This window comes from Manacus candei, unplaced genomic scaffold (assembly GCF_025592945.1).
Source record: "Manacus candei isolate 608988 ecotype Guabito, Panama unplaced genomic scaffold, ASM2559294v1 h1tg000106l, whole genome shotgun sequence".
NCBI lineage: Eukaryota > Metazoa > Chordata > Aves > Passeriformes > Pipridae > Manacus > Manacus candei.
In genome coordinates, this window is record NW_026138154.1 from 1262822 (window position 1) to 1289030 (window position 26209).

The following is a 26209-nucleotide window of genomic DNA, read 5'->3' on the forward strand; positions in this document are numbered from 1 at the left end:
CACACACTCCTCTCCTCCACGTGACCTGCTCTTCCCTGGCCTCCACACACAAACCCTACAGCCGGATCCTCCAGGACACTTTTCCATCCCTGCTGGAATTCTGGGCTAAAAGAGGGTGACATCCGAGGGTTTTTACCTGGCCCAGGAAGTGGAGTTTTTTTTTTAAAACACGACCCGCTCTTCCGAACTGCAGCCAAACCGCTCGAGTTTCGCCAAAGCCATGGAGAAATAAATAATTCCACTCTCCAGCCAAATACCAACTGGGCTCCGGGGGGGGGGGGGGGAAAAAAGGGAGGGGGGGGAAAAAAAAGGGGGGGAAAAGTCCGACAGCCAACGCCAACTGACCGCGGGGAAAACCGGCCTGAACTCCGAAACCCCGGGCCCACCTCCTCCCAAACCCCCGGAAAAGCGGCTCTCCCGGAACTCTGGCCACTCCACATCCACACTCTCCGCGCGCCTCCTTCCCTGGCTGCCTTTTTTCCACGCCACCACCACACGGCTAAACGTTATTTTTTTTATCTTTCTTTTCAATTTTTTTTTTGGGCAGGTAGAAAATCCACAGAAGTAAATTCTCTCAGAACACTTACCCTTGACTTTCCTTCAGCGTCCATTAAGAGCTCCACGTATGTTACCTCACCAACTACAAATCAGATTCCAGACGACACATATACCAAGGGAGAAAAGCCAAGAAAACAATGGGAATTTAGAACAATCAACGACCAGGAATGGAGCCTCTGCCTTATAAGAAATCGCCCAGAAACACTCCGTGTTCTCCAGACCTCAATTACAGGTATGCAGGAAGGGGGCAAAGCACTTCAAACGGGTTCTTGGGGCTCCTCCACTTCCTGAGGGTTTTTCCACACAGTGGCAGGTTCCTCTGGATCTTTGAGGCGATCCAAACCCTTGGGAAAAGCTGCAGGAAGGAGTTTCCTTCGCCTCCAGTTTGTCTCCATGAAGGAGTTGTTTTATCTTGAATCACTCCAACAAGGGATTTCTTTTATCCTGAATCATTCCAATGAGTGATCTGTTTTATCTTGAAATCCTGAGGGAAAAATTGTCCCAAAAGGACTCACCCTGAACCAAGGACCATTTATTTCAGGATTTTTAATTTAAAAGTTCATTTCTAGCTGCAATAACTCACATTTAACTCTGCCCTCAGGACAAAAACTGAGGCAAAACTTCCCGGAAAACTCCAGCTGTGCCTTTCCCCACAGGATTGGGATTGCTTCCTGAGGTTTTTTCCACAGGTTCCTCTGGATCTTGAGGCAATCCAAACCCTTGGGAAAAGCTGCAGGAAGGAGTTTCCTTCACCTCGAGTTTGTCTCCATGAAGGAGTTACTTGTTTTATCTTCAATTGGGATATATTGGAATTTGTTTTATCCTGAATCACTCCACTGAGTGATCTGTTTTATTTTGAAATCCTGAGGGAAAAAATTGTCCCAAAAGGACAAGGGACCACTTATTTCAGGATTTTTAATTAAAAAGTTCGTTTTTAGCTGCAATAATTTGCATTTAACTCTGCCCTGTTTGATCTCAGGACAAAAAACAGCAAGAGGTAAAACTCCCTGGAAAACTCCAGCTCCACCTTTAACCAAGGGATTGGGATTGCTTCCTGAGGGTTTTCCACACAGTGGATCCTCTGGATCTTGAGACAATCCAAACCCTTGGGAAAGGCTCCAGGAAGGAGTTTCCTTCACCTCAAGTTTGTCTCCATGAAGGAGTTACTTGTTTTATCTTGAATCACTCCAACGAGGGGTTTGTTTTATCTTGAAATCCTGAGGGAAAAATTGTCCCAAAAGGACTAACTCTGAACCAAGGGACCATTTATTTCAGGATTTTTAATTAAAAAGTCTGGTTTTAGCTACAATAATTTGCATTTAACTCTGCCCTGTTTGATCTCAGGACAAAAATTATCAACAGCAAGAGGCAAAGCTCTCTGGAAAACTCCAGCTGCACCTTTAACCAAGGGATTGGGATTGCCTTTTTATTCCAGGATCCAACTACCCAAGTGGCTGCTGCCTTTGAAGGGACTGGCACACAGAAGGATGGGTGAAAATATGCTTTTTTTTTTGCTTTTTATAGCTGGTTTTAGAAGTCCTGGGGGTAAAATTAAACCCAGGAGGACTCCAGGTTGTGTTACCTGGAAGGTGGGATGTTGTGTTTGTGGGAAACCACCCCCCAGTGGGAGGATTAATGGATAATTTAAGCAAGGAATGGAGTCTCCCAAGGGACAGAGGGAGGTGTTCAGCCTGACCTCCCACAGGGCCAGCAATTTATCCTATAAATATAAAATATTAATTATATATTAATAATATCAAATAGCCTATATTTAATATAATTACAGAAAAGTAACAGCCTGGAAGGCTTCTCTTAAAATTGGGAAAGAAAGGAATGCTTGATGAAATCACTGATTTCTTTGCTTTTAATCTCCATTTCTTATTTTCAATAAGAATTTAGCACTTTACCAGCATTCCAGCCAGGGAGCAGGGAGATGTTTTTGGGACAGTGTTGGAGGCTGGAAGGGGCTGACAAGTCCCTCTGAAAGGGCCAGGGCAGCTCTACCAGAGTGTCCCATTCCAAGCCACAGCTAAATCCCTGTTGATATCCAGCCTAAGAGCAGGAATTCCAGTCCATAATCCAGGATGAGATCACACAGGACAATTCCAAGGGGCTGTGTGAGGAACAGCCCCTCCTGGGCTGATCCAGGGGGGTTGGAATCTCAGCATTCCCACAAGGTTCTGTCGCCAGCCATCAAGAGCAGCAGCCAAGTCCAACCAAACTTGGGATGGATTCAACAATTTAGGGATTAAGACAACAAATTCAGGGAATGAGACAACAAATTCTTCCCAGGGGACCTACAGGACAAAACCACTCAGAGCCACAGGCTGGAATTCTGTGACTTTGCTCCCAAGAACATCCCGAGCCCTCGGATCGAGGGCTCTTCTCTCCCAACCGCTCCTGGGATTCACCTACAATCCTCCCTTCAGATCCACACAACCAACTTCCAAGGAAGTTTGCCAAGCCTGGATGTATTAAACACAATGGAACATTGGTTCTTCTAACCAATCCCTGGCTAGGAACCACGAGAATTCCAGGAATCTCTTGGAAAAGGCAGGATGTGCCAGTTCTGCTTGGGGGCTTCACCTTCGAGCCCTGAGATTAAAAACAACCTGAAGGAGCTTTTTTCCTTCCAAGGAACTTCCTGAAGAGCCAAATTCAAGGAAAAGCAGGGAAAGGGGAATGTCCCAATCCTCAGGATCCAAGACAAAGTCCAAAGGACAGCACAAGTGCAATAAAAATGTTTTTTTTTTTCACCTGAAAACCACGTGAAACGACCCAATCCTGCCAGGAGAGGGTGGGTTGAGGCTGGCAAAGGAAGCTTTTTAAAAAGAAAAAGAGCAGGAACTCCCAGAAAATCCTGGGTTTTAAGTTAATGCCAGGGTAATTAAGGTGTCTTTAAGACTTAAAGCAGCCTGGGTTTATTTATTTCTTTAAACCTCACACTTGGAAAAAAGTTTGGGAACTCATTTCCTCAAGAGGCCGGAGCAGAAATCACTGCAGCAGCCAGAAATGCAAACTTTTCAGCTTTTTATCCTTTTAAACTTTACATCCACTTCCCAAAGTTGATTTGCAACGGAAAATGAGGATTTTCCAGCCAGGCTGGGCTGGTAGAATTCCAATATTTGGGCAGTGACCGTTCAGGAAGCTCAGAAAAGGATGTTCCTGGGGTGACCTGAGGCCTGGCTTGGATGGATTTCACCTGATCCCAAAGATTTTTCTGGGAATTCACCAGAACAATCAGCTGGGACATAAATATCAACTTAAAAATCTTCCAAGTTGGGCAATTTAATGATTTGAGACAAACCAAGAGGTGTGAAAGGTGCAGAGAGGGAAGTCTGAGCAAGCCCAAAAAAGGAGGAAAGGAGGGAATGGTTTAGATCCCACTTATTTCTTTGGCCTAGAGGGCCAAAAGGAAATATTAAAGAGGGAAAGGAAGACTCAAGACATGATTAAATTGTCTGGATGCCTCATAATCATGTGAAGTAAGGAATGAGGAGAGTATTTGAAGAGGATCAAAAAGCTTTGATGTGAGGAAATGCAGAGCTGGCCACTGCTCCTCCTTCACTTCCAGAGGAAAATTCCTGACAGGAAACCCCTAAAAAGTCACAGAGGGGGAAGAGAAACATTTTTGATGTGTTTTTTTACACAGCTTTGGTTAAAAGGAGAGAAGGAAAACATCCCTCCCAAAGCAGAGGCAGACAAGAGGCAGATGGGGAAGGGAAATAAATGTCCCTTTTGCACGAGAAGACCCAGAAAAAGGGGAGATTTTGGCTCTTGGAGAGAGAAGAAAAGAGGAAAGAGGCAGTGAAAAGCTCCTGCAGCCAGGGAAGGACTGAGACTCCTTGGGAAGACAGGGAAGGCCCAAGGAAAATAGAGGAACAAGGGGAACAAGGCACATTCCTTACTCATCCCTCTCTCTTTGCCTCCCTAAAATGCTGGGCTGGGAGCAGCTCGTGGCAGAATCCTGGGCACTGAACCCAGAGGCACCAGCGAGAGCTGCAGGAGGCCACAAAGCTCCCAAAAATCCCTGGGAATTGGCTGAGAAGGCAGCACAGGAGGTTTAAAGAGCTGCTCTCCTTCCCAGGGAGTTTGGAGTCCTGTCCTTCCAGGGGTGTGGCACGAGCGTGGCCTTGGCTGCAACTGCTCCTGGTTGTTTATTAAAGTCCAGAAAACCACCTAAATGATGGATATTAATATCTCCAGCCAACGTGGCACAGCTATTGCTTCATTTTACAGCCAACCCTTTCTCCTTGGATCCTCTGCCATTTGCTACTGGGGGCAGGAAGAAGGTTTAAAACCACAACATCCTGAAATATCTGGGATTCAAAGCCCAGCTGGCATCCCTGAACATTCCCACATTTCTCCCCAGGTGTGTGTAGGGGACACACCAGGACAGCTCCTTAACATCCAACCACGTTTCTATTCAGCCTCCACTTCCAGGGAGAATTCCTGCCATCTCCAGAAGCCTTTTAAACCACCTGATCACCTCAGTTCAGCTAAAAAAAACCCCAAAAATAAAAAGGGGGAGTTCCAACCAAGAACATCTTTTTTTTTTTCTGTTTTATCAACGTTCCCACTGCATACCTGTAATTGAGTTGCACCAACAAATACCCTGGAATGCCTGATCCAAGGCATTGGGAATGAGAGAGAGAGAGAGAGAGGGAGAGAGAGAGAGAGAGGAAGAGGTGGCACCTTTGGCAGCCTGGCCACCACCACCAGGTTGGCTCCTAACCCAAATACTTACTGCCACAAACCACCAGGGCTGGACAAAAAGTTTCACCTGCTCCCTCCCCAGAAAAAAAAAAAAAAGAGGGGAAAAAACACAAAAAGAAAAGCCTGGGAATGGTTGGGCCTGGAATTCTTCGCACGGAACGAGAAAAAAAACGACAGGTCAGGTTTGGGTTTTCTTTCCATGGGCACGTTCCTGGTTCTTGGGACTGAGGGAGGGAAGTGAATCCCAACCCCATGGCAAAGCTGGAGCGGTGGGTTGGGCAGGCAGTCCCAAAAACCAGGAATGGCTTCCCAGTTGGAGCCCTGCAGGCGGAAGGAAGAGGCTTCACCGTTGCCCTAGGGAAGGATCTGCTGGAATGAGCAGCTGAACAGCAAGGCAGGGAACAAGCTGACCCCGGACTTTTCCATCTGGAGAGAAACCACAAGACACTTGGAACGGAATTCAACAAAAGCAACTTGGAATTAAGACAAATCTCCGGAGAAACCGATGGATCTGGTGGAGCCAAGTGGGAGCAGGGACCCTGCAGGATTAGGGGCCTGGCCAAGCAGCCTTGGAGGCTGTGGTTGTCATTCAAGAAAACCCCACTGGTGGGTCTCAACCAGCCCCTAATCCTGGAGCTTCCCAGGGTTTCCAGCCCTGACAGACTCGGTTCCATTTTGCCTCCAAAGCCAAGACATTTTAGAACCCTTTGGAAATTTGTTGTCCCCTTCATTAGGCCACACCTTGACCACATGAACTCTCCATCCTTGCCCAGTTCAAGCACAAGTGACCACTGCTCACTACCATGACTCTGGATTTAAGGTGCTGCTTGCTCTGAACTTGTTTGGAGCCACTGAAATGCTGGAGAAGCCAAGGATTTTCTTGCCACTCTCCTGCATTTCCCAGGTGACTTGAAAACTAGGAAGCTGGGCTGGAGCTTCGAGAAATGACACTAATTTAGACTTGTCACCACCTGAGCCCTCTCAGCTCAATCTCTTCATCTTCCTCCAGAGATGAAGGTGTTGAGGCCAACAAAGGCAGCTCCCACATGGAAGTGGGAATGCCAGGACCCTGAGCCTGCTGCAGCACATGCCAAAGCACAAACCTCATGGCTCATTTTGGCAGGTCACCCTTAAATACGTTTAATGGCCCTTGAACTGAGCCCCAAAATCGCCCCGAGTTCGGGGATCTCCACACACCAGAGCAGGAAATGACCGCCTTGAACGCCCAAAAAAATGCTCCAGGGAGGCTAAAAATCTGAGAAAGGCCTAAGGAATATCCTCCTAACCCCGGGCTGGAGCACCAGCAGCTGCACTGCCAACATGCCCCCGCGGGAACCATCCCCCTGGAGAGCTGCCAGGGACGGATGTCGTGCAACAGCCGCGGAAGAACCGTCTCCAAAAGCCTAAAATCACACCGAGTCCACCCAGAGCTGCAGGAAGTCGGGCACAGGGAGGACAACAAGACATCCCTGGGCCACCTGAGGAGCACTTTACCTTTCTCTTTGACCAGGTCCTTCAGGGACTGCCACTTGACGTCGAAGGGGATGTTGGTGATGAAGGCGCGGTACCTCCGCGAGGGGTTGGCGTAGGGCTCGAAGCGGTTCCCCCCCCTCTTCACCCCCTTCTCCTTCCTCTTCTCGTTCTGGGCTGGTCTCTCCCCTTCGCTGCAAGAGAACAGGGAGAATCAGCACATGGATCACTCTGGGTCGGGGACTGCCACCAAATCTTGGGATGGAGTTGGGACAGTCCTAAAACTGAAGCAAACACAGAATGGTTTGGGTTGGAAGGAGCTGAAAGATGATCCTGTTCCACCCCTGCCCTGGGGCTGAAGGCAAAGCACATCTCCCTGAGGGGCAGAATCAGGAGCTCAATCACTGCCTGGCTCAGCTGGAATCATGGAATGGTTTGGGTTGGAATGACTCTAAAGATGATCCTGTTCCACCCCTGCCCTGGAGGCAAAGCACATCTCCCTCAGGGGCAGGGAGTCCAAACTCCTGAGTGTTGCAAGAAGGTGGGTCACGTTTTTATGACCATGAAAAAGGTGTGGAAAAGGATCAACTGATCCACAGTTTGTATTTAGGAGAGATCCACCCTGCAATCCACTGCCTGGCTCTGCTGGAACCACAGAATCATGGAATGGTTTGGCTTGGAAGGAGCTTAAAGATGATCCAGTCCCTCCCCACCCTCACCTTCCAAGTTCCAGCCCTTCAGGTTGGTTTTGAAGCTGCTCCTTCCCCCCAAAACTGGCCCAAAAACGTGGCCCTGGCCCAAAGATCCCCTCACACACCCCCTGGGATTCCCACCCAATCCCACTCCCTGGGATTCCTTTCCCAGGAGGGAAAGGTCCCCGATTTTCTCCCCCATTTCTCCCAAGTTTTCAGCCTCCCACACTCCAGCCAAAGCCAACCAAGCCTTGCTCCACCTCCTCGTGACCTCCCCACACCCCTCAAACACCTTTAACTCCAAGAAAACCACCCCCACTATTAGAATTTTTAACCCAACAACGTTATTTTAACACAACAATCTGTATCTCTCAGCCCAGTGACTCTTCACAAACCCATTTTTCTTTCCTATTCCACTTAAAACAGATTTTGGATGGCAAATTCCACATATTGAATATTTCCCCATATTGAATATTTCCCCATATTGAATATTTCCCCATATTGAATATTTCCCCATATTGAATATTTCCCCATATTGAATATTTCCCCATATTGAATATTTCCCCATATTGAATATTTCCCCATATTGAATATTTCCCCATATTGAATATTTCCCCATATTGAATATTTCCCTTCCTTATTTCAGGACAAAAATTTTAAAAAAAAATAGAAATTAAGAGTATTCCTCAAGCAACCTTGAAAGGAAAAATAAATTAAATGCCTCAGGCTCAGCCTTCCATAATTCCCTTCACTAATCCCATTTATCTCCTCGTTCTCTGGGTGAGAAGATGCCCAGAAACACCTTTAGAAGGAATTCAGGAGGACACATTAAGCTGAAGTTTCTAAAACCTGCCCGTGCTGAGCTTTTTCTCAACTTAAAAACCTGAAATTCCAGGGCAGAAATTCCAACTCCAACCCCTCCATTTCCTCCCTGAAGAGACAAAACCCCCTGGAATAAAGGAAACAAGAGTGGAGATGGCTCCAAAATTTTATATTTGAGGGGATTCTCCGTTTTTCTCTGAGGCTTTTCCAGCCTCAGGGATGGGAATTTTTCAGTCTTTTCCTCCCTGAACTTTTTTTTAAAGCTTGAGAAATGAAATAATTCAATTAGATTTGAAACCCTTGTGACTCTTTAATCTGTTGGGTTGAAAAAAATAACATAAAATTTAGTAGTAAAAGCTTTTTCTATGGTTATTCCTTAAACTGGATTTACATTCCTGGCCCTTGAACTGCTCTAAAATATTCCAGGCAACGAGGATGAGGCAGAAATTTCCTGGAATTCTGAATTTCAGGCTCCCAAATAAGCTTAAAAACACTTCAAGCTTCGCTTAAACCACTACTTTGAGTAACTACAACCCAAAGATCTACATAAAATAACACATTTTAGTCCTTATTTGGGGGAGATATTTTATCTACTGGGGTTTTTTGCTCCCCCCTGGAGTTCCAGAACTAAAAAGTTTCACCCAAACTAAAGGGAAATTCTCCTGTTTGTGGCGTTTGGGGAAAGAGGAACTGAAAGGGGAGCTCTTATTTCCTCAAAAAAGTGGATTATTACTCACATTCCACCACAGGATTCCTGAAGCCACACCCAGGAAGTGGCTCAGAAATCCCTAAAAACATAAAAATCTGTAATATCAAACCCCCTTTTTCCCCTTAAGGACACCAAGGTGCAGATTTAAACGAAATTGTGCTAGTCAGGATTTTATTTCAGTTCCTCAAAGCCCAATTTGACTATTCTTAATGAGGAAAAAAAAAAAACCAAAAAGTGGATAAAATGTAGAAAAAAATGCACATTTTCCCCGATTTGTTTTTCCACGTCTATTTTTCCAGATCTTCCTCCCCGTGAAACCGAACCCACAACCCCAAATCCAACCTCAAATCTGCAACAGGACTCGGAGCACGCGAGGTTCAAACTGCTGGTTCTCCCCGCGGGCTTAAAGCGGAGCCAAAAATGTCCTTTATTCCACGGATTTGGCCTCAAAACCAGCTTTTTGAAGTGAAATTTCCCTCGAGCAGCAACGGAATGAATAGAGAAGCAGTTAAGGTGCTTTTTTTCCACCCCAAAACGAGAGTTTTTGTTGAAATTCCTGCAGCATTCCCTCGCCATGAGGGTTGTGTAACCCCTTCCTGGCACCACCTCAAACTCTCCCCCTCGAGGTATTCGCGCTCCCGAGCCACCTCACGGGTGAATCACCCCCAAAACTGCGAGGGAACACAAAGGAATTAACTTTAAACGCCACCCGCACCCCTCCGGCACCGCCTGTTCGCCCCGCGGCGGCTTTAACTCCGCTAAACCCCGGCGGAAACTCCTCCGGAGCGGGACGGCGGCGAGGAGCGCCAGGAACGGCTCCTCCAGAGGCGCTTTCACGGAGGAAACACCGCCCGGATCCCCCTCAGGGGCCCCGAACCAGGAGCGGCCCCGCCGGGCCCGGTTCCCCCCCCACCCCTCCCCTCCCCTCAGGCCGGGCCCAGGCGCGGGGAGGCCGCGCACGCGGCGCCGCCGCCCCGTCCCACCGCTCCCTACCTCTTGGGGAGCGGCCCCCCCGCGCCGCCCGCCCCGTTGGGCGCGGGCGGAGGCGCCGCCGCGGCCGCGGAGGCCGCCGGAGGCTCCATTTTGCCGGGGGCGCTTTGCGAGGCCGCCGCGGTCGCCGCCGCCATTTTCCCTGCGCGTCCCTTTGTGTGGCGCGCGCGGGGCACGACGGGAAGGCGCCGCTCCTCCCGCCCGCCAGGGGGCGAACGGCCCCGCGCGTGCGCAAAAGGGGCGACACCGCGAGGGCGGGGCCGGCGGGAAGGCGCGCGTGGCGCGCTGCGCACGCGCAATGAGGCGGCAATGGCTGCTGGGCGGGACTGGGAGCGGTGGCGCGGGATAAGCGGCGGCCCCGCTGTGCGGCGGCAGCGGCCCGCGCTGGCGTAATGGTGGTTCAGCGCTGTACGGACAGGCGGTAATGGCGGCGCTCTCTGTGGGCTGCAGGCTATATTAGAGTACTGCGCATGCGCTCAGCGGCGGCGTGCTGTACGGACACGCGGTTATGGCGGCGCTCTGTGAGGGATGGCGGGAATGGAGCGCTGCGCATGCGCAATATAGGGCAACGCCGCAAGTCATGGCGGCCCTGCGCGTGCGCAGTGGGGAGTGTTGAGCGGAGGTGGGGCGGGGGCGGGGGTTTTTGGGCGTTTTGTCCCCCAAAATTTGAGACTTTGGGGTTTGTTCCCCTCATGGGCAACAAAGCGATAATTCCGCTCTGAGAGAGACGCTCTTTATCTAACAAAATCAAGGGATACCCGTCAGTGCAACTGTTGGCCCTGCACAGGAATAAACCCACAAGGTCTGAGGTTGAGTTAGTATTTTACAAACTCCGAAGGCCTCGCAATCGTCAGTTTTAAGGAAGAGAGACCAAAACACACCCGAGCAGGAGAACGGGAAAGGAGTAGAGGAGCTTCCCCTGCCTTTAGGATGTCACCAGATCTCTGCCCCGAACCCCCCCGACAACACCGGGACACCGCCCCAGGGACAACTCATTCCACTTTCCCCACTTAACACTGACCAGGAAACGCCTCGTCGATAAAAAAAGGCTCAACACGGCAGCCGTGGGGGGGGGGGGGGTATTTTAAGTATAAAAAAGACCTTTCGGGGACTGTTACCCACACGATGAATATGTCCCATGGCAGAACGGGGGGGGCTGGGGCCCACAGCGAGGGTCGCTGGGAGGCAGCCGAAGCTTTCCCAGCCCGGTTCGCAGCCTCGCGGCCCCCAAGACCGGGGAGGGGACACAGTTCGCCTTCCCCGGATCCTAAAATCGCCGGAACCTCTGATGAGGCCGCGGCGCGCCGGCGGACTGTTGGCCGTGATGCACAACAGCGGAGAGCGCGGCTTGTTCACAGGCAGCTGGCTCAGCCAATAGCAGGCGAGAATCACAGAGCGCGTGGCTCGCTCCGCCAATGAGCGGAGGTGAGGGCGGGGCTAAACCCGGAAGTGGCGAGCGGCGCGGGGGCAGCACCGGAGGTCGGGAGCGACAGCAGCGACAGCAGCGACAGCAGCGACAGCAGCGACAGCAGCGACAGCAGCGACAGCAGCGACAGCAGCGATGTCGGAACGGAAAGTGTTGAACGTGAGTTGGGGAGATCTCTCTCCAGGGGGCCCGGGCCGCGCCTGTGGAGGGGCCCGAGCCGGCCAAGGGCGCTGCTCGGGGGGGTTCTGGGGAGCGGGAGAGGACTGAGGGCCCTTCACCACCACCACCCCCCTGCGCTCTCTCCCCTCACAGAAATATTACCCCCCGGACTTCGACCCAGCGAAGATCCCGAAGCTCAAACTCCCCAAGGACCGTCAGTACGTGGTGAGGCTGATGGCCCCCTTCAACATGAGGTGAGAGGGGAGGGCACCGCGGGGGGGCTTGGAATGGCCGGAGTTGGGAGGCACCTTGAAGCACGTCCAGCTGTGCCACGGGCTGGGACACCTCCTGCTATCCCAGGGTGCTCCAACCTGGCCTGGGACACTTCCAGGGATGGGGCAGCCACAGCTTCTCTGGGAAATGAATTCCAGCACCTCACCACCCTCACCGGGAGGAATTCCTTCCCAATATCCCATCTGTCCCTGCCTTCTTTTAGTTTAAAAACTAGGTTACCCAGAGAAGCTGTGCCTGCCCCACCCCTGGGAGGGTTCACCTGGACAAGGGAAGGCTCCAGAGAGACCTTGGAGCCCCTTCCAGGGCCTGAAGGGGCTCCAGGAGAGCTGGAGAGGGATTTGGGACAAGGGTTGGAGGGACAGGACACAGGGAATGGCTTCAAAGTGAAAGAGGGGAAGTTTAGGTGGGATATTGGGAAGGAATTCCTCCCTGTGAGGGTGAGGAGAGCTTGGGATAGAATTCCCAGAGAAGCTGTGGCTGCCCCATCCCTGGAAGTCCCCAAGGCCAGGTTGGACAGTGAAAGGTGTCCCAGCCCGTGGCAGGGGGTGGCACTGGATGGGCTTTAAGGTCCTTCCAACCCAAACCATTCCTTGAATCTGTGATTTTGGGGCTGTTTTATGAGGAGCCCCTAAACCTCCATGGGCGAAAACAACCGTCCCACCAGAAATCCCGTGGGTTTGACCTGTTTAATCCCAATTTTTTTTTGTTTTTTTTGCTGTGGGATGAACTTTTCCCTGTCCTTTTTACCAGGTGCAAGACCTGTGGGGAGTACATCTACAAGGGGAAGAAGTTCAACGCCCGGAAGGAGACGGTGCAGAACGAGGTGTACCTGGGGCTGCCCATCTTCCGCTTCTACATCAAGTGCACCCGCTGCCTGGCTGAGATCACCTTCAAGGTGACACCCCCGAGGGGTCCTCTGGGCTCCCACCCTCTGGGGAGCACCTGAGGGAGCAGCTGGAGCTGTGCCAGGGCAGGGGTTGGTGGGATATCAGGGAATTTTTCCCCCGGAGGGTGGGTGGGCACTGCCCAGGCTCCCCAGGGCAGTGGGCACAGCCCCAAGGCTGCCAGAGCTCCAGGAGGGTTTGGATGATCCTATGAGGGATTGTTGGGGTGTCCTGATGATCCTTGGGGGTCCCTTCCCACTCAGGATATTCCAGGATTCTACAGAAATCCTGCTGCATTGTTGCTGTGGATGTTTCTGTGTTCATAGGGGACAAATTAAGCCCCAACTCCTTAAATAAAGAGGGGCAGGGGGTGGAGAAGAACGAAGGAAAACCCTGGGGAACATGTCCAGAACTCTTGGACAATGCTCTGAGGGACAGGGGGGGATTGTTGGGGTGTCCTGGGCAGGGCCAGGGATTGGACTGGATGATCCTTGTGGGACTCTTCCCACTCAGGATATTCCAGGATTCTCTGAATAAATCCAGTCTCCAGCTCTGTCTTATCCATTCCCCTCCCACTTGCTTTTGTAAATCCAGAAATTGTGTTTTACCCTGTAGGATCCCTGATAAATTCCAGCTGCTCTGAAATCCTCCTCTGCTCCGTGTCCCCCATTTTTCCATGGAAATTCCCCTCCATCTCCCCCAGCTTTGAGGGGCAGGGAGTGGAGAAGAACGAAGGAAAATGATGGGGAACATCATTTTTTTGTCCAGAACTCTTGGACAACGCTCTGAGGGACAGGGGGGGATTTTTTGGGTGTCCCGGGCAGGGCCTGGAGTTGGGCTGATGATCCCTGTGGGACCATTCCATGGTTCCATGCCATTCCTGCCCCCCTGTCTCGGGGCAGTTGGAAGCTCTGGAGTGTCCCACCCAGCCAAGGATGGGCTGTTTGCAGCCAGTTTCCCTCCTGGAACCTGGGGAATGGGTGGCTCTGGAGGTGGCTGGGGCTCAGTGCAGTGATTTTTCCCGTTGTTCCCCCCTCAGACAGACCCCGAGAACACGGATTACACCATGGAACACGGAGCCACCCGCAACTTCCAGGCAGAGAAGCTGCTGGAGGAGGAGGAGAAGAGGCTGCAGAAGGAGAGGGAGGAGGAAGAGCTCAACAACCCCATGAAGGTACAAGAGCTGAAGGAAAACCTCCCCCCTGCCCTGCCTGACTTCCCCCAGCCCCACGGGCGACCTCGTCCTACCCAAAAATCGGGATGAGGGGGATCCTCTTGTGCTCCCTGGAGCTGCTTGGGGGGGTCACTGCTGGCACGTCCCGACTCATCTCCTCTCCCCCAGGTCCTGGAGAACAGAACCAAGGACTCCAAGCTGGAGATGGAGGTTCTGGAGAACCTGCAGGAGCTGAAGGAGCTCAACCAGCGCCAGGCCAACGTGGACTTCGAGGCCATGCTGAAGCAGTACAAGGAGTACGAGGAGGAGCAGAGGAGGAGGGAGCAGGAGGAGGATGAGCAGGAGATGAAGTGAGTGGGCTGGGAATGCTTGGAGTGGGATCAGCCAGGCCCAGGAGCTGGGTGGGGGTGGGATGGGGAAGGGTCTGGGGGCAGCTTTGTTGTGGCAGAGTGGGAGAGGGTTTGGTGTCACTGCTCCACCCAGCAGGGAAATGGGAGGAGGGATGTGGAGGTGATTCCAAGGCTGGAGCCGGGCTGGGAGAGCTGGGGGGGTTCACCTGGAGAAGAGGAAGTTCCAGGGAGACCTGAGAGCCCCTTGCAGGGCCTAAAGGGGCTCCAGGAGAGCTGGAGAGGGACTTGGGACAAGGGATGGAGGGACAGGACACAGGGAATGGCTTCAAAGTGAAAGAGGGGAAATTTAGGTGGGATATTGGGCAGGAATTCCTCCCCGTGAGAATGGAGAGGGACTGGGATGGAATTTCCAGAGGAGCTGTGGCTGCCCCATCCCTGGAAGTGTCCAAGGTGAGGCTGGAGAAGGGAAGGATCCAGGGAGACCTTGGAGCCTCTTCCAGGGCCTGAAGGGGCTCCAGGAGAGCTGGAGAGGGACTTAGGACAAGGGATGGAAGGACAGGACACAGGGAATGACTTCCCACTGCCAGAGGGCAGGGATAGATGGGATATTGGGAAGGAATTCTTCCCTCTGAGGGCAGGGAGGCCCTGGAACAGATTTTCCAGAGGATGCTCCATCCCTGGGAGTGTCCCAGGCCAGCTTGGAGCACCCTGGGCTGGTGGGAGGTGTCCCTGCCCATGGCAGGGGGTGGAAGTGGATCTTTAAGGTCCTTCCAACCCAAACCATTCCATGATTTTATGAGATCTGGGCCGCTGGAGTGGCCCAGCTCCCCCTGGGAAGTGTCCTCACCTGGAGGGAGTTCCCGCTCCCGGTGCTCAGAACCTTGCAGCATTCCCTAAAAACCCCCCCGGAAGGTGCATCCCACGGCGCTGCTGGAGGCTGGAGGAGGTGGCAGTGGAACAGCCCCAGCCCTCAGAGTGGCCCCTCTCCCCCAGGTCCATGCTGGAGCAGGCCCAGAACCGGCGGCTCCTCGTGGATTCCGACTCCGACGAGGAGGCGGCGAAGCCGCGCCCGAAACCCGCCGGCACCAACCCCACGGACATCCTGCAGGAGGTGAGGGGGGACAGGGGCCTGCTCACAGCCCAGCTGCTCCCCCAGCTTAGCCAGGGCCCTGGAGCCCAGATCCAGCCGGGATCCTCCGTCCTGGAGCCCAGATCCAGCTGGGATCCACTGTCCTGGAACCCAAATCCAGCCCAGATCCACCATCCTGGAACCCAAATCCAGCCCAGATCCTCCATCCTGGAACCCAAATCCAGCCCAGATCCCCCGTCCTGGAACCCAAATCCAGCCCATATCCAGGCCAGATCCCCCATCCTGGAGCCCAAATCCAGCCCAGATCCAGCCCAGATCCCCCATCCTAGAGCCCAAATCCAACCCGTCCTGTGTCCTGGAGCCCAAATCCAGCCCCAGTCCTGTGTCCTGGAACCCCAATCCAGTCCTGTGTCCTGGAACCCCAATCCAGTCCTGTGTCCTGGAACCCAAATCCAGCCCCAGTCCTGTGCCCTGGAACCCAAATCCAGCCCCAGTCCTGTGCCCTGGAACTCAAATCCAGCCCGTCCTGTGTCCTAGAACCCAAATCCAGTCCTGTGTCCTGGATTCCAAATGCAGCCCCAGTCCTGTGTCCTGGAGCCCAAATCCAGCCCCAATCCAGTGCCCCTGGAGCCCCAATCCAGCCCCAATCCAGTGCCCCTGGAGCCCGTCACGGATGAGCAGCTCCCAAAGCTGTGTCCCTGTGCACTGGGCTGGAAGGAGCCCGGGGATCCAGGGGGTGATTTTAGGCCGTGGCTGCTGACAAAGGCAGGCAGGGAGAGCTGCCCCCCACCCTCCCTTCCCTCCCCTCCCGGCTCAGGCCGTGCCCTGGGGCTGCTCCAGGCGGGATTTCAGCCCTCGGGGGAAGCGACAGCCCCTCCCTGGGATGTGTTTTTGGCAAAAGAGGCCGAACAAAAGAGCTTTGAGTGGCCTGGTTGTGAGGGAGGGATTATCCCAGAGCCAGGCCCCTGCCCTGCTGCTCCCTGTCTGCAGGGACCCGTGTCTGCCCGCAGCAATCAAAGCTGCTGCGGCTTTAAACCGGGTTTGGGGTTAATCCCAGCCGTGTTCCCTGGCCCAGCACTAATCCCAGAGCCCGGAGAGGGGGGGTGGATTCGTTGGATTCAGTGCCTGGACCACCTGCAGGCAGCAGGGCAGGGCTGGGGCAGCCCCTGAGGCTGCTCCTGCCCTTCCAGGGAGCTGATGGAAAAGGGGGAGAGAGACTTTGGCACGGGCAGAGAGGGATAGGGCACGGGGGGGTGGGTTTAGACTAAAAGAGGGCAGGAGTAGGTGGGATTTTGGGAAGGAATTCCTGGCTGGGAGGGTGAGGAGGGGGTGGGATGGATTTCCCAGGGAAGCTGTGGGAGTGGATTTCCCAGGGAAGCTGGCTGCCCCAGCCCTGGGAGTGTCCAAGGGCAGGCTGGAGAAGGGAAGGCTCCAGGGAGACCTGAGAGCCCCTTCCAGGGCCTAAAGGGGCTCCAGGAGAGCTGGAGAGGGATTTGGAACAAGGGCTGGAGGGACAGGACACAGGGAATGGCTTCAAAGTGAAAGAGGGGAAATTTAGGTGGGATATTGGGAAGGAATTCCTGGCTGTGAGAGACTGGGATGGAATTCCCAGAGAAGCTGTGGCTGCCCCTGGATTCCTGGAAGTGTCCAAGGCCAGGCTGGAGCACCCTGGGATAGTGGAAGGTGTCCCAGCCCATGGCAGGGGGTGGAGTGGGATGATCTTTAAGGTCCTTCAAACCCAAACCAGTCTGGAATTCTTTTATCTGGAATTCTTTATCTGTCTCCTCAGCATCCCAGGGCCATCCCAAGGCTGGGCTTCAATCCCAGACAGCAGGACATTGATCTCCAAGGGCTGTTTTGGCTCCAGAGCTCTGTTTATCCAGCCTGTCCCGGGTGCTGCAGGGGGAGAATCCCCCCCCTTGGCCTCTCCTTTGCATCTCCCACTTTTCCTGCTGCTGTTTTTCCCCTTTCCTCCCCCTCCCCTCCGAGGCTGGAGCCCCCTGACCCCCTCTCCTGTCTCCCTGCAGGACCCTCAGCCCCAGAGCAAGAAGCTGAGGACGGAGAGCTGGGAGAGGAGTGTGGGCAAACTCAACAGCAAGGCCCAGCTGGCTGGGCTGGTGGCCCTGAGGAAGCAGAAGGTGGATCCAGCCCTGGAAAACGGGATGAAGAGCCAAGGCACCGGTACCTGCCCCGGGCTGGGCCCTCAGGGGGGGCTCTGGCAGCTCCCAAGGGGGGTTTGACTCCGTTTTCAGAGCCTGGAGTGAAGCTGTTGGTGGGAGAACTGGGGGCTGTCCGTGCTTCCAAGGGTTTTCCCGGCTCCTTCCAGGCTCCTGGCGCCGAGCCACGGCCTTGGGGGCTGATTGTTGGGGCACAGGTGGGACCCTGGGAGCGTCACAACAGCGGGATAGGGCTGGGAAAGCAGGAGGGTTGCTTTGGTTTGGGGGCCTGCTGATAAATCCTGGGAAACCGGGGGAGTTGGGAAGCTTTTGGGGGCAGAAAACAGGCTGAGAGGCTTCCCAGCACCCAGAGAGCCAGAGGATCCCTGGATTTGGGGAGGGATGGGGTGGATTCATTGGAGCTGGGCTGGGTGATCCTGAGCCTTTGGCTTCGGGAGTCCCTGTGGGGGATCCCTGAGGGGGGATCAGCGTTCTGAGGGATTCCTGAGGGAGATCAGCTCTCTGTGGGATTCCTGAGGGGAGATTTGGGGGATCCCTGAGGGGGGATCAGCTCTTGGGAGAATCCTTGAGGGGAGATTTGGGGGATCTCTGACGGGAGATCAGCTCTGTGGGATCCCTGAGGGGGGATCAGCTCTTGGGGGGATCCCTGAGGGGGGATCAGCTCTCTGGAGGATCCCTGGGGAAGGACAGGTCTTGGAGTTGTCCCATTTATTCCCACATTTTCCCAGCCACCTGCTCCTGGCTGCTGGCAGGGGCTGTGCAGCCAAATCCTGCTGGAGCAGCTCCTGCCCCTCAAGGATTTGGGATCTCAGCTGAAGTGGTGGGATCCAAGAGCTGGCCCTGATACCCCTTTTCCAGTGGCTGGAATCTCCTTTGGTGGGGGGCTGTGGAGAGAGAAGGGGGTTCACAGACCTTGGGCCAACGCTGAGGGGTGTGGGGGCTCCGTGTCCACCTGATTTATCCCTGTCATTCCCATCAGGATCAGGCCTGGGGTCAGTCCCTGGATGGAGCCTCTGGGATGAGGCCAAGCAGGCTGGTGGGATTTGCCATGGGGGGGCTGTCCCTGCTGGTCTCTGCCCTCTCCCAGGCTCCAGGGGGCTGTCCCTGATGGTCTTCCCTCTCTCCCTGCTCTTCCAGGCTCGATTCCCACCCCGACCAGCACCTCCACGTCCTCCCTCAGCTTGTTGGGGGCCTACTCAGACAGCGAGGACAGCGAGGACTGAGGAGCCACCTGGGCAGGATGGGGATGTTCCTGGATGGCAGCAGCTGCCCCTGGAGCCCCAGGTGGAGCTGGAAGCACAGCCTGGGCCCAGGGAATTCCAGGCCAGCTGCTGTTCCCAAATCCTGACCCGCTGCTGACTCACGGAGGAGCTGCTCCTGTGGGAAGGGGGATTCCCTGGAGCAGGAATCCTGTGGGAAGCCTCTGTGCCCAATCCCAGCATCCAGCCAGCCCGGTGTGTGTCCCAGCCCTGCTCCCAGGATGTGGTGGGAAGCACAGGACTCTGCTGTCTCCATCCTGGGGGTGCCCAGGCCCTGTTTTGGGGGCTCACCGACCCTCCCACAGCAGTGAAGGGACCTCAGAGCCGCCCTTCCCACTGGGATGTGGAGGCAAGGTGGGCACTCACCCCTCTGCCACCTCAGAAGGGCCCACCACCCCTTTTTTGTCCCTGGAGCCCAAATCCAGAGTCCTGGAGCTGTGGTGTCCCTGCTCCAACTGACCCTGAATCCCAAATCCAGAGTCCTGGAGCTTTGTCCCTGCTCCAAGTGACCCTGGAGCCCTAATCCAGTGTCCTGGAACCCAAATCCAGAATCCTGGAACTGTGATGTCCCTGCTCCAAGTGACCCACCCCCCCCCTTTCTGTCCCTGGAGCCCAAATCCAGTGTCCTGAAGCTGTGTTGTCCCTGCTCCAAGTGACCCTGGAACCCTTTTCCATCTCCTGGGGGGCTCAGATCCCACCTTTGTGACTGGGTCCTGCCCCCCAGCCCCGGGGGGCTCATCCAACCCCACACTGTGGGGGTGGGGGTGTCCTGCCAGCAGCCCCCTCCCCTCCCTGACCCCCCCAGATGTCCCCAGGAGCTCGGTGACAAACCCCTCCCCGCCCTTCCCCGGCTCCAGCAGCCACAACTCCGGAATAAATTGGATTTGTCAGAGCCAGTTGCTTCCTGATCTTCCAGAGGGTGATTTGTACGTGGGCACCGGGGCGGGTCCTGCCCCTGGGGACCCCCCACCCACCCAACCAGGGGCTCCCCTCATCAAGGCACCCTCTTTGCTAATTGCTGAGCACTAATTAACCCGCTCTCAGAGGGCTCTGGTGGAGCCTGGGGGGCTGTGGGGCGTAAGGGAGAGCCAGGGAGAAAGGCAGCCCCCCCCCTCCAATCCCAATTAGCATTCTATGCACATTCTCTGTAATTGGCCTCTTCAAACATTAATGAGCCTTGGGCTCGGCCCTGAGCTTTGGGGGGGTCAGGACTTGGGGGTCCCTGGCTGTGTCCCCCCCTCCCAAACATGTCCTGCTCCCCCCCCACCCCTCCCAGCACCCCCTGGCACCGCGTGGGACCCCCGGGGAGGGACCCCCCGAGAGGGACCTTTGTTCTGGGGACAATACAAGGGGCATGGCCAGGGGGGGACCCCAAAACTCCGACCCCCCCCCAGTGTGGTGTCTGAGCCCCCCACCCCAAACCCCGGGGCAGAGGAGGAGGCAGAGCCCCCGTGCCCCCCCAATGAGCTCCCCAGGAGGGCAGGGGGTAGCCCTGACATTGGGGGGGCTCCCTGTGCCCCCCAAACCCCCGGGCTCGGTGCCTCCCGCCCCCCATGGGGCAGCCCCGGGAGCCCGGAGGGGCCGGTGGGGGGGTCCCTATGCGGGGGTCCCGGTGACCCCCCCACTTCTCCCACTGTCACACGGCGAGGGGGGTCTTTCCCGGTGCCACTCGGGGGTCTCGATGTCACTCGGGGGTCGCGCCGTCACTCGGGGGTCCCGCTGCCCCCCATCACTTGGGGGGCGGGTCACCCGTCCCCTCCCGGGGCTGCTCCGCGGGGTCCCGGTGACCCCCCCCTTCTCCCACTGTCACACGGGGGGGCTTTCCCGATGCCACCTGGGGTCCCAGTGCTACTCGGGGGTCCCGGAGCTACCTGGGGGTCCCGGTGCCACTCGGGGGTCCCGCTGCCCCCCATCACTCCGGGGGGGGGGTGAGGATCACCCGTCCCCTCCCGGGGTCCCCCCGTGCCCCCCCCGGTGGTCTCTCGCCCCCCCCCTCCCCGTGCCGGTGCCCCCGGCGAGGCGGGGGCTGGGGGTGGGCTCGGGGGGGGCCGGGGGTGGGCTCGGGGGGGCCGGGGGGCTCCGGTCCGCGCAGCGCGGCGGCGACACAAAGCGGCTCCGGCGGCGGCGGCGGCGGCGGCGGCGGTGGGGGGGTCCCGGTGGGTGCCGGGGGGGGTCCCGGGGCGGTGCCGGGGGGGGGGGTCCCGCTGCCGCTCCCCCCCCCACCATGGCCAAGTGGCTCCGGGAGTACCTGGGCCGGGGGGCCCGGCGCTCCCCCCCCCCGCCCGCCACAGCCCGACTACAGCGGTCCCGGTACCGGGGGTCCCCCCGGAGCCCCCCCCGCCCTCCGCGGCCCCGCAGCCTCCCCCCGGCACCGCCTGGTGCGGGTGGGGGGCGCGGGGCCGGGGGGCGGCCCCCGCAGGATGGAGCAGGTAGGACCGGGGGGGCACCGGGGGAAGCGGGGGAAGCGGGGGCAGCGGGGAGGGAGGTGAAAGGATCGGGGGGCAGTGGGACAGCGGGGGGGGGGGCTGGGGAGTGGAAAGGGGGGGCACCGGGAGCACCGGGAGCACAGGGAGCAGGAGCGGGGGAACCGGGGGGGGGACAGGAGAGGTGGGATTGGGGCACAGGGAGGGAGCGGGGGGCTGGGGAGAGGGGACGGGGGGCACCGGGGGGCACGGAGGGGATGGGGGCGAGGTGGGGAAGGGGGGCCGGGGAGAAGGAGCGAGGGAGAAGGAGCGGGGATGGAGAGGCGGGGGGAGCCACGGGGTCGGGGGGAAGGGGGTGGGGGGGCAATGGGGCACCCAGAGAGGATTTGGGGGCACTGGGAGAGCGAACTGGGGGAGCCGGGGGGGGCTGGCGGAGCCCCTGGGAGAGGGGGAAGGGGAGAGGGGTCGGGGGACAAAGGGAGCAGGTGGGAGGGAGCGGGGAAGGGGCTGCGGGCACCCAGCGCTGGGTTAGGGGGGCCCACGGGGTCCCGGGAGGGCACCCAGGGCACGGGAACCTGCCGGGGGGGTCCAGGGGGGTCCCATCCCAGCCGGGGCGCCCACCGGGGGCACCCACCGGGCTACCCCCCCCCAGGGCCCTGGTGAGAGTGAGTACTCGGAGCCCTTCGAGGGCGAGCAGGACCCCGCGCCCGAGGGCGGCTGCGAGGACGAGCCCGCAGGTGGGTGACACCCCCGGCACCCCCCGCAATCCCCCCGGGGGGGTCCCGGGGTGCCTCCCACCGCCCCGTCCCGCCGTCCCCAGGGTGCCCGCGGCAGGGCGAGGGTCGGCGGGGGAGACCCCGGCGGGGACCGCAACTCTACGACACCCCCTCCGAGGAGTGGGAGGAGGCCGGGGAGGGTCCGAGGGGGCCCCCGGCCCGGGAGAGCCGCTTGCCCCGCGACGACGAGCGCCCGGCGGACGAGTACGACCAGCCCTGGGAGTGGAAGAAGGATCACATCTCCCGGGCGTTCGCAGGTGACGGCGGCCCGGGGGGGCTGGGGGACACCTCGGGGGGCTGGGTGACACCTTGGGGACTGGGTGACACCTCGGGGGGCTGGGTGACACCTCGGGGGGCTGAGTGACACCTTGGGGGGCTAGGTGACACCTCGAGGGGCTGGGTGACACCTCGAGGGGCTGGGTGACACCTTGGGGGGCTGGGTGACACCTCGGGGGGCTGGGTGACACCTTGGGGGCTGGGTGACACCTTGAAGGGCTGGGTGACACCTCGAGGGGCTGGGTGACACCTTGGGGGGCTGGGTGATACCCCGGGGGGCTGGGGGACACCTTAGGGGGCTGGGTGACACCTCGGGGGGCTGGGGGACACCTTGAAGGGCTGGGTGACACCCTGGGGTCCCACAGCTCCCATGGGTGCCACCCTGGGATCCCACAGCTCCCATAGGTGCCACCCCTGGCTCTCAATATCCCCCCAGCTCCCATGGGTACCACCCTGGGATCCCACAGCCCCCCTGGGTACCACCCTGGGGTTCTACATCTCCTGTGGGTGCCACCCCTGGCTCTCAATATCCCCCCAGCTCCCGTGGGTACCACCCCAAGGTCCCCCAGCCCCACATCCCCCAGTGCCCACAGGTATGACTGCAGCCCCACAGCTCCCATGGGTGCCTCTCTTGCCCCCCCCCCATCCTCCAGCCCCCCTGGGTACCACCCCAGGGTCCCCCAGCTCCTGTGGGTACCATCCCTGTCCTCCAGCATCCTCCAGTGCCCACAGGGACCACCCCAGAATCCCCCAACCCTTCATCCCAGAGGTGCCATGGGTGCCACCCCAGGGTCCCCCTGCTCCCATGGGTACCTCTCCTGCCCCCCCAGCATCTTCCAGTGCCCACGGGGACCACCCCAGGGTTCCCCTCTTCCCATGGGTGCCTCTCCTGCCCCCCTAACACCCTCCAGCAGCACCCCATGGTCCCCCAGCCCCACATCCCCCAGTGCCCAGGGGTGTCACCAACACCCCGTGACCCCCAGACCGCTCCCGGTCCCGGTGCCCACGGGTGGCAACGGGACCCCAGGGAGGGGCAGAGCCCCGGTGGGGACACCCCTGGGCCATCCCTCGGTGGTGTGGCACCCAGAGGTGCCCCCCCAGCAGCAGGCAGGGGTGGGGTGACCCCCCCTTTGCCCTGCAGTGCAGTTCGAGAGCCCCGAGCGCTCGCCCAGCCTGTCCCGGCAGCTGGCACGGCCCCCCCGGGCCCCCCCGGGCCCCAGGCCGGGCTGCCCCCCCAGCCCCCGGCACGTGGACACCTCGCTGCCCCTGGAGAAGCAGGCGTGAGTCTGGGGGGGGCCCTGCCCAGGGGGTGGCATCGGCGCCCTGGTGGCACTGTATGGGGTGCAGGCAGCTCTGGGGGGCAGAGGGACCCCAAGGGTGGGTGGTTATGGGGAGGAGGGTGTCCCATGGGTGGTTGGTTATGGGGTGGAGGGTGTCCCATGGGTGGGTGGGTGGTTATGGGGTGGAGGGTGTCCCATGGGTGAGTGGTTATGGGGTGGAGGGTGTCCCATGGATGGGTGGTTATGGGGTGGAGGGTGTCCCATGGCATGGAGGGTGGGTGCCCCATGGTATGGGGGGGTCCCCATGGGATGGAGGGTGCCCCGTGACAGGAATGGGTCCTCATGGCATGGGGGGTCCCTTTGATGGGGTTTGGGTGGAGGGTGTCCCATGGCATGGTTGGCTCCATGACGTGGGAGGTGCCCCATGGTGTGGCTGGGTGCCCAATACCATGATTGGGTGACCAATGGCACGACCAGGTGGCCAATGCCATGTCTGGGTGTCCAGTGCCATGTCTGGGTGGCCCATGCCATGGTTGGGTGGCCAATGGCACAGCTGGGTAGTCCATGCCATGTCTGGGTGGCCCATGCCACAGCTGGGTGGCCAGTGGCACAGCTGGGTGCCCATGCCATGATTGGGAGGCCAATCCATGTCTGGGTGTCCAGTGCCATGTCTGGGTGGTCCATGCCACGACTGGGTGGCCCATGCCATGTCTGGGTGGCTCATACCATGTCTGGGTGCCCCTGCCGTGGCTGTGTGTCCAACGGCAATGCCACGGCTGGCTCCATGCCATGGGAGGTGCCCCGTGGCACAGACAGGTCTCCGGGGGGTTGCCCTCCACTAGTGACAGATCCAAGCAGTGGGAACGATCCCCCACGGCACAGAGGGTGCCCATGGTGCCCCCTGGTGCCCCGTGGTGCCCCGTGGTGCCCCGTGGTGACACCCAGCCCCGCGCAGGTGGTACCACGGCCCCATCGGGCGGGCGGGCGCCGAGACGCTGCTGGCGCTGTGCCGCGAGGGCAGCTTCCTGGTGCGGGACTGCGAGACCAGCCCCGACGACTACTCGCTGTCCCTGCGGTGAGCCGGGGCTGGGGGACATGGGGATAGCCCTGGGGGGACATGGGGACAGCCTGGGGGGACATGGGGACAGCCTGGGGGGGCACGGGACAGCCCTGGGGGATATGGGGACAGCCTGGGGGGACATGGGGACAGCCTGGGGGGGCACAGGACAGCCCTGGGGGGACATGGGGACAGCCCCGGGGGACATGGGGACAGCCCCGGGGGGTGCCCGGGCAGGGGGCAGGGCCGGGAGCTGGGTGATCCCCCCGTGCCCCTCCCCGTGCCCGTGTCCTGGCACAGCTCCACACGCGGAGCCAGGCGGGACAAGCACAGGACCCCTTGACTGGGGTGGGGGCCCCACAGAGGTGCCACCCCCTGCCCCTGCTCTGGGTGGTGTCCCCATCTCTGTCCCCATCCCCACCCCTGTCCACATCCCCATCCTTGTCCACATCCCCATCCTTGTCCCCATCCCTGTCCCAATCTCCATCCCTATCCCTTGCTCTGGTTGGTGTCTCCCCATCCCCCTTCCCATCCCCATCCCTTGCCCTGGCCGGTGTCCCCCCATCCCAACCTTTGTCCCCACCCCATCCCTACCTTTGTCCCCATCCCCATCCCAGTCCCCATCCCCATCCCTATCCCTACCCCAATCCCAGTCCCCATTCCCATTCCCATCCCTTACCCTGGCCGGTGTCCCCCATCCAGATCCCCATCTCAGTCCCCATCCCCACCCCTATCCCTGCCCCAATCCCACTCCCCATCCCCACTCCCATCCCTTGCCCTGGTACCCCCCATCCCCACCGTTGTCCCCATCCCCATTCCCACCCCTCCCTTATTCCCTGGATCCCGGATCCCTCCCTCATTCCCTGTATCCCTGTATCCCTGTATCCCTGTATCCCAGGAGCAGCCACGGCTTCGTGCACGTGAAGCTCACGAGGACGCGGGAGCAGCACTTCACCCTGGGCCGCGCCGGCGCCGCCTTCCCGTCGGTGCCCGCGGCCGTGCGGCACTACACGGCCCGGGCACTGCCCGTGCGGGGGGCACGGCACATGGCCCTGCTCTACCCCGTGGCCGTGCAGCCCCCGTGACCCCCTGGCACAGCCCCGGCACCCCAATAAAGCCCCGGGACCCCAGGAAAGCCCCGCGTGTGTGGCACAGGGACGGGCATGCTCTGCTCGCCCTCGGGGCAGGGAGGGCGAGGGGGTGGCACTGCCGAGGGTGGCACTGCCAGCGGTGCCCCAGCCTGGGCACAGAGTGTGGGAAGGGTCCTGATCTTGGCACTGCCACCAGTGTCCCCTCCTGATGCCACCACTTGGGCTCCCGATCTTGGCACTGCCACCAGTGTCCCACCCTCGTCACAGGGTGGGAGGGAGGGCAAGGTGGTGGCACTGCCACCCGTGTCCCCCCCTGGGCACAGTGTGGGGGCTCCTGATCTTGGCACTGCCACCGGTGTCCCAGCCTGGGCACAACGTGGGAGGGAGGGCGAGATGGTGGCACTGCCAGCGGTGTCCCACCCTGGGCACAGTGTGTGGGGTCCTCATCCTGGCACTGCCACCAGTGTCCCCCCCGATGCCACCCCGTGGGCTCCTGACCCTGTGCTCCCCCCCCCAAGGACCCCCCAGGGTGAAGG

The 26209-nt window shown here is 58.5% G+C and overlaps 3 protein-coding genes across 3 annotated transcripts; 2 read left to right on the plus strand and 1 right to left on the minus strand.

The window, feature by feature from the left end:
- Positions 1–527: 527 nt before the first annotated feature.
- LOC127461484 (heterogeneous nuclear ribonucleoprotein M-like) lies at positions 528–10404 on the minus strand. Its single transcript, XM_051769336.1, has 3 exons — positions 9961–10404; positions 6769–6938; positions 528–640 (listed from the first exon to the last, which is right to left on the minus strand). The coding sequence occupies exons 1-3, from the start codon at positions 10092–10094 to the stop codon at positions 528–530; spliced, it is 417 nt and encodes a 138-aa protein (XP_051625296.1). The 5' UTR covers positions 10095–10404.
- Positions 10405–11389: 985 nt separating this feature from the next.
- On the plus strand, positions 11390–19638 carry YJU2 (YJU2 splicing factor homolog). Its single transcript, XM_051769327.1, has 8 exons — positions 11390–11542; positions 11696–11796; positions 12587–12731; positions 13760–13894; positions 14063–14244; positions 15238–15355; positions 17362–17515; positions 18649–19638. The coding sequence occupies exons 1-8, from the start codon at positions 11519–11521 to the stop codon at positions 18732–18734; spliced, it is 945 nt and encodes a 314-aa protein (XP_051625287.1). The 5' UTR covers positions 11390–11518; the 3' UTR covers positions 18735–19638.
- A 1356-nt stretch (positions 19639–20994) lies between these two features.
- Positions 20995–25667, plus strand: SHD (Src homology 2 domain containing transforming protein D). The gene is given in 7 exon segments (XM_051769330.1): positions 20995–21042; positions 21044–21199; positions 21846–21930; positions 22014–22226; positions 23387–23525; positions 24481–24600; positions 25481–25667. Coding segments are annotated over 7 exon segments (948 nt in total).
- The last annotated feature ends 542 nt before the right edge of the window (positions 25668–26209 follow it).

Bases quoted from the DNA above. Each gene is read 5' to 3' on its own strand.
- LOC127461484 (XM_051769336.1), bottom strand. From the start codon at position 10,094: ATGGCGGCGGCGACCGCGGCGGCCTCGCAAAGCGCCCCCGGCAAAATG. The intron at 6,939-9,960 runs GTAGGGAGCGGT...GTTCTCTTGCAG, and splicing joins GGGGGGCCGCTCCCCAAGAG to CGAAGGGGAGAGACCAGCCC. The intron at 641-6,768 runs GTAAAGTGCTCC...TCTGATTTGTAG, and splicing joins GGACCTGGTCAAAGAGAAAG to TTGGTGAGGTAACATACGTG.
- YJU2 (XM_051769327.1), top strand. From the start codon at position 11,519: ATGTCGGAACGGAAAGTGTTGAAC. The intron at 13,895-14,062 runs GTACAAGAGCTG...CCTCTCCCCCAG, and splicing joins AGCTCAACAACCCCATGAAG to GTCCTGGAGAACAGAACCAA. The intron at 15,356-17,361 runs GTGAGGGGGGAC...GTCTCCCTGCAG, and splicing joins CCACGGACATCCTGCAGGAG to GACCCTCAGCCCCAGAGCAA.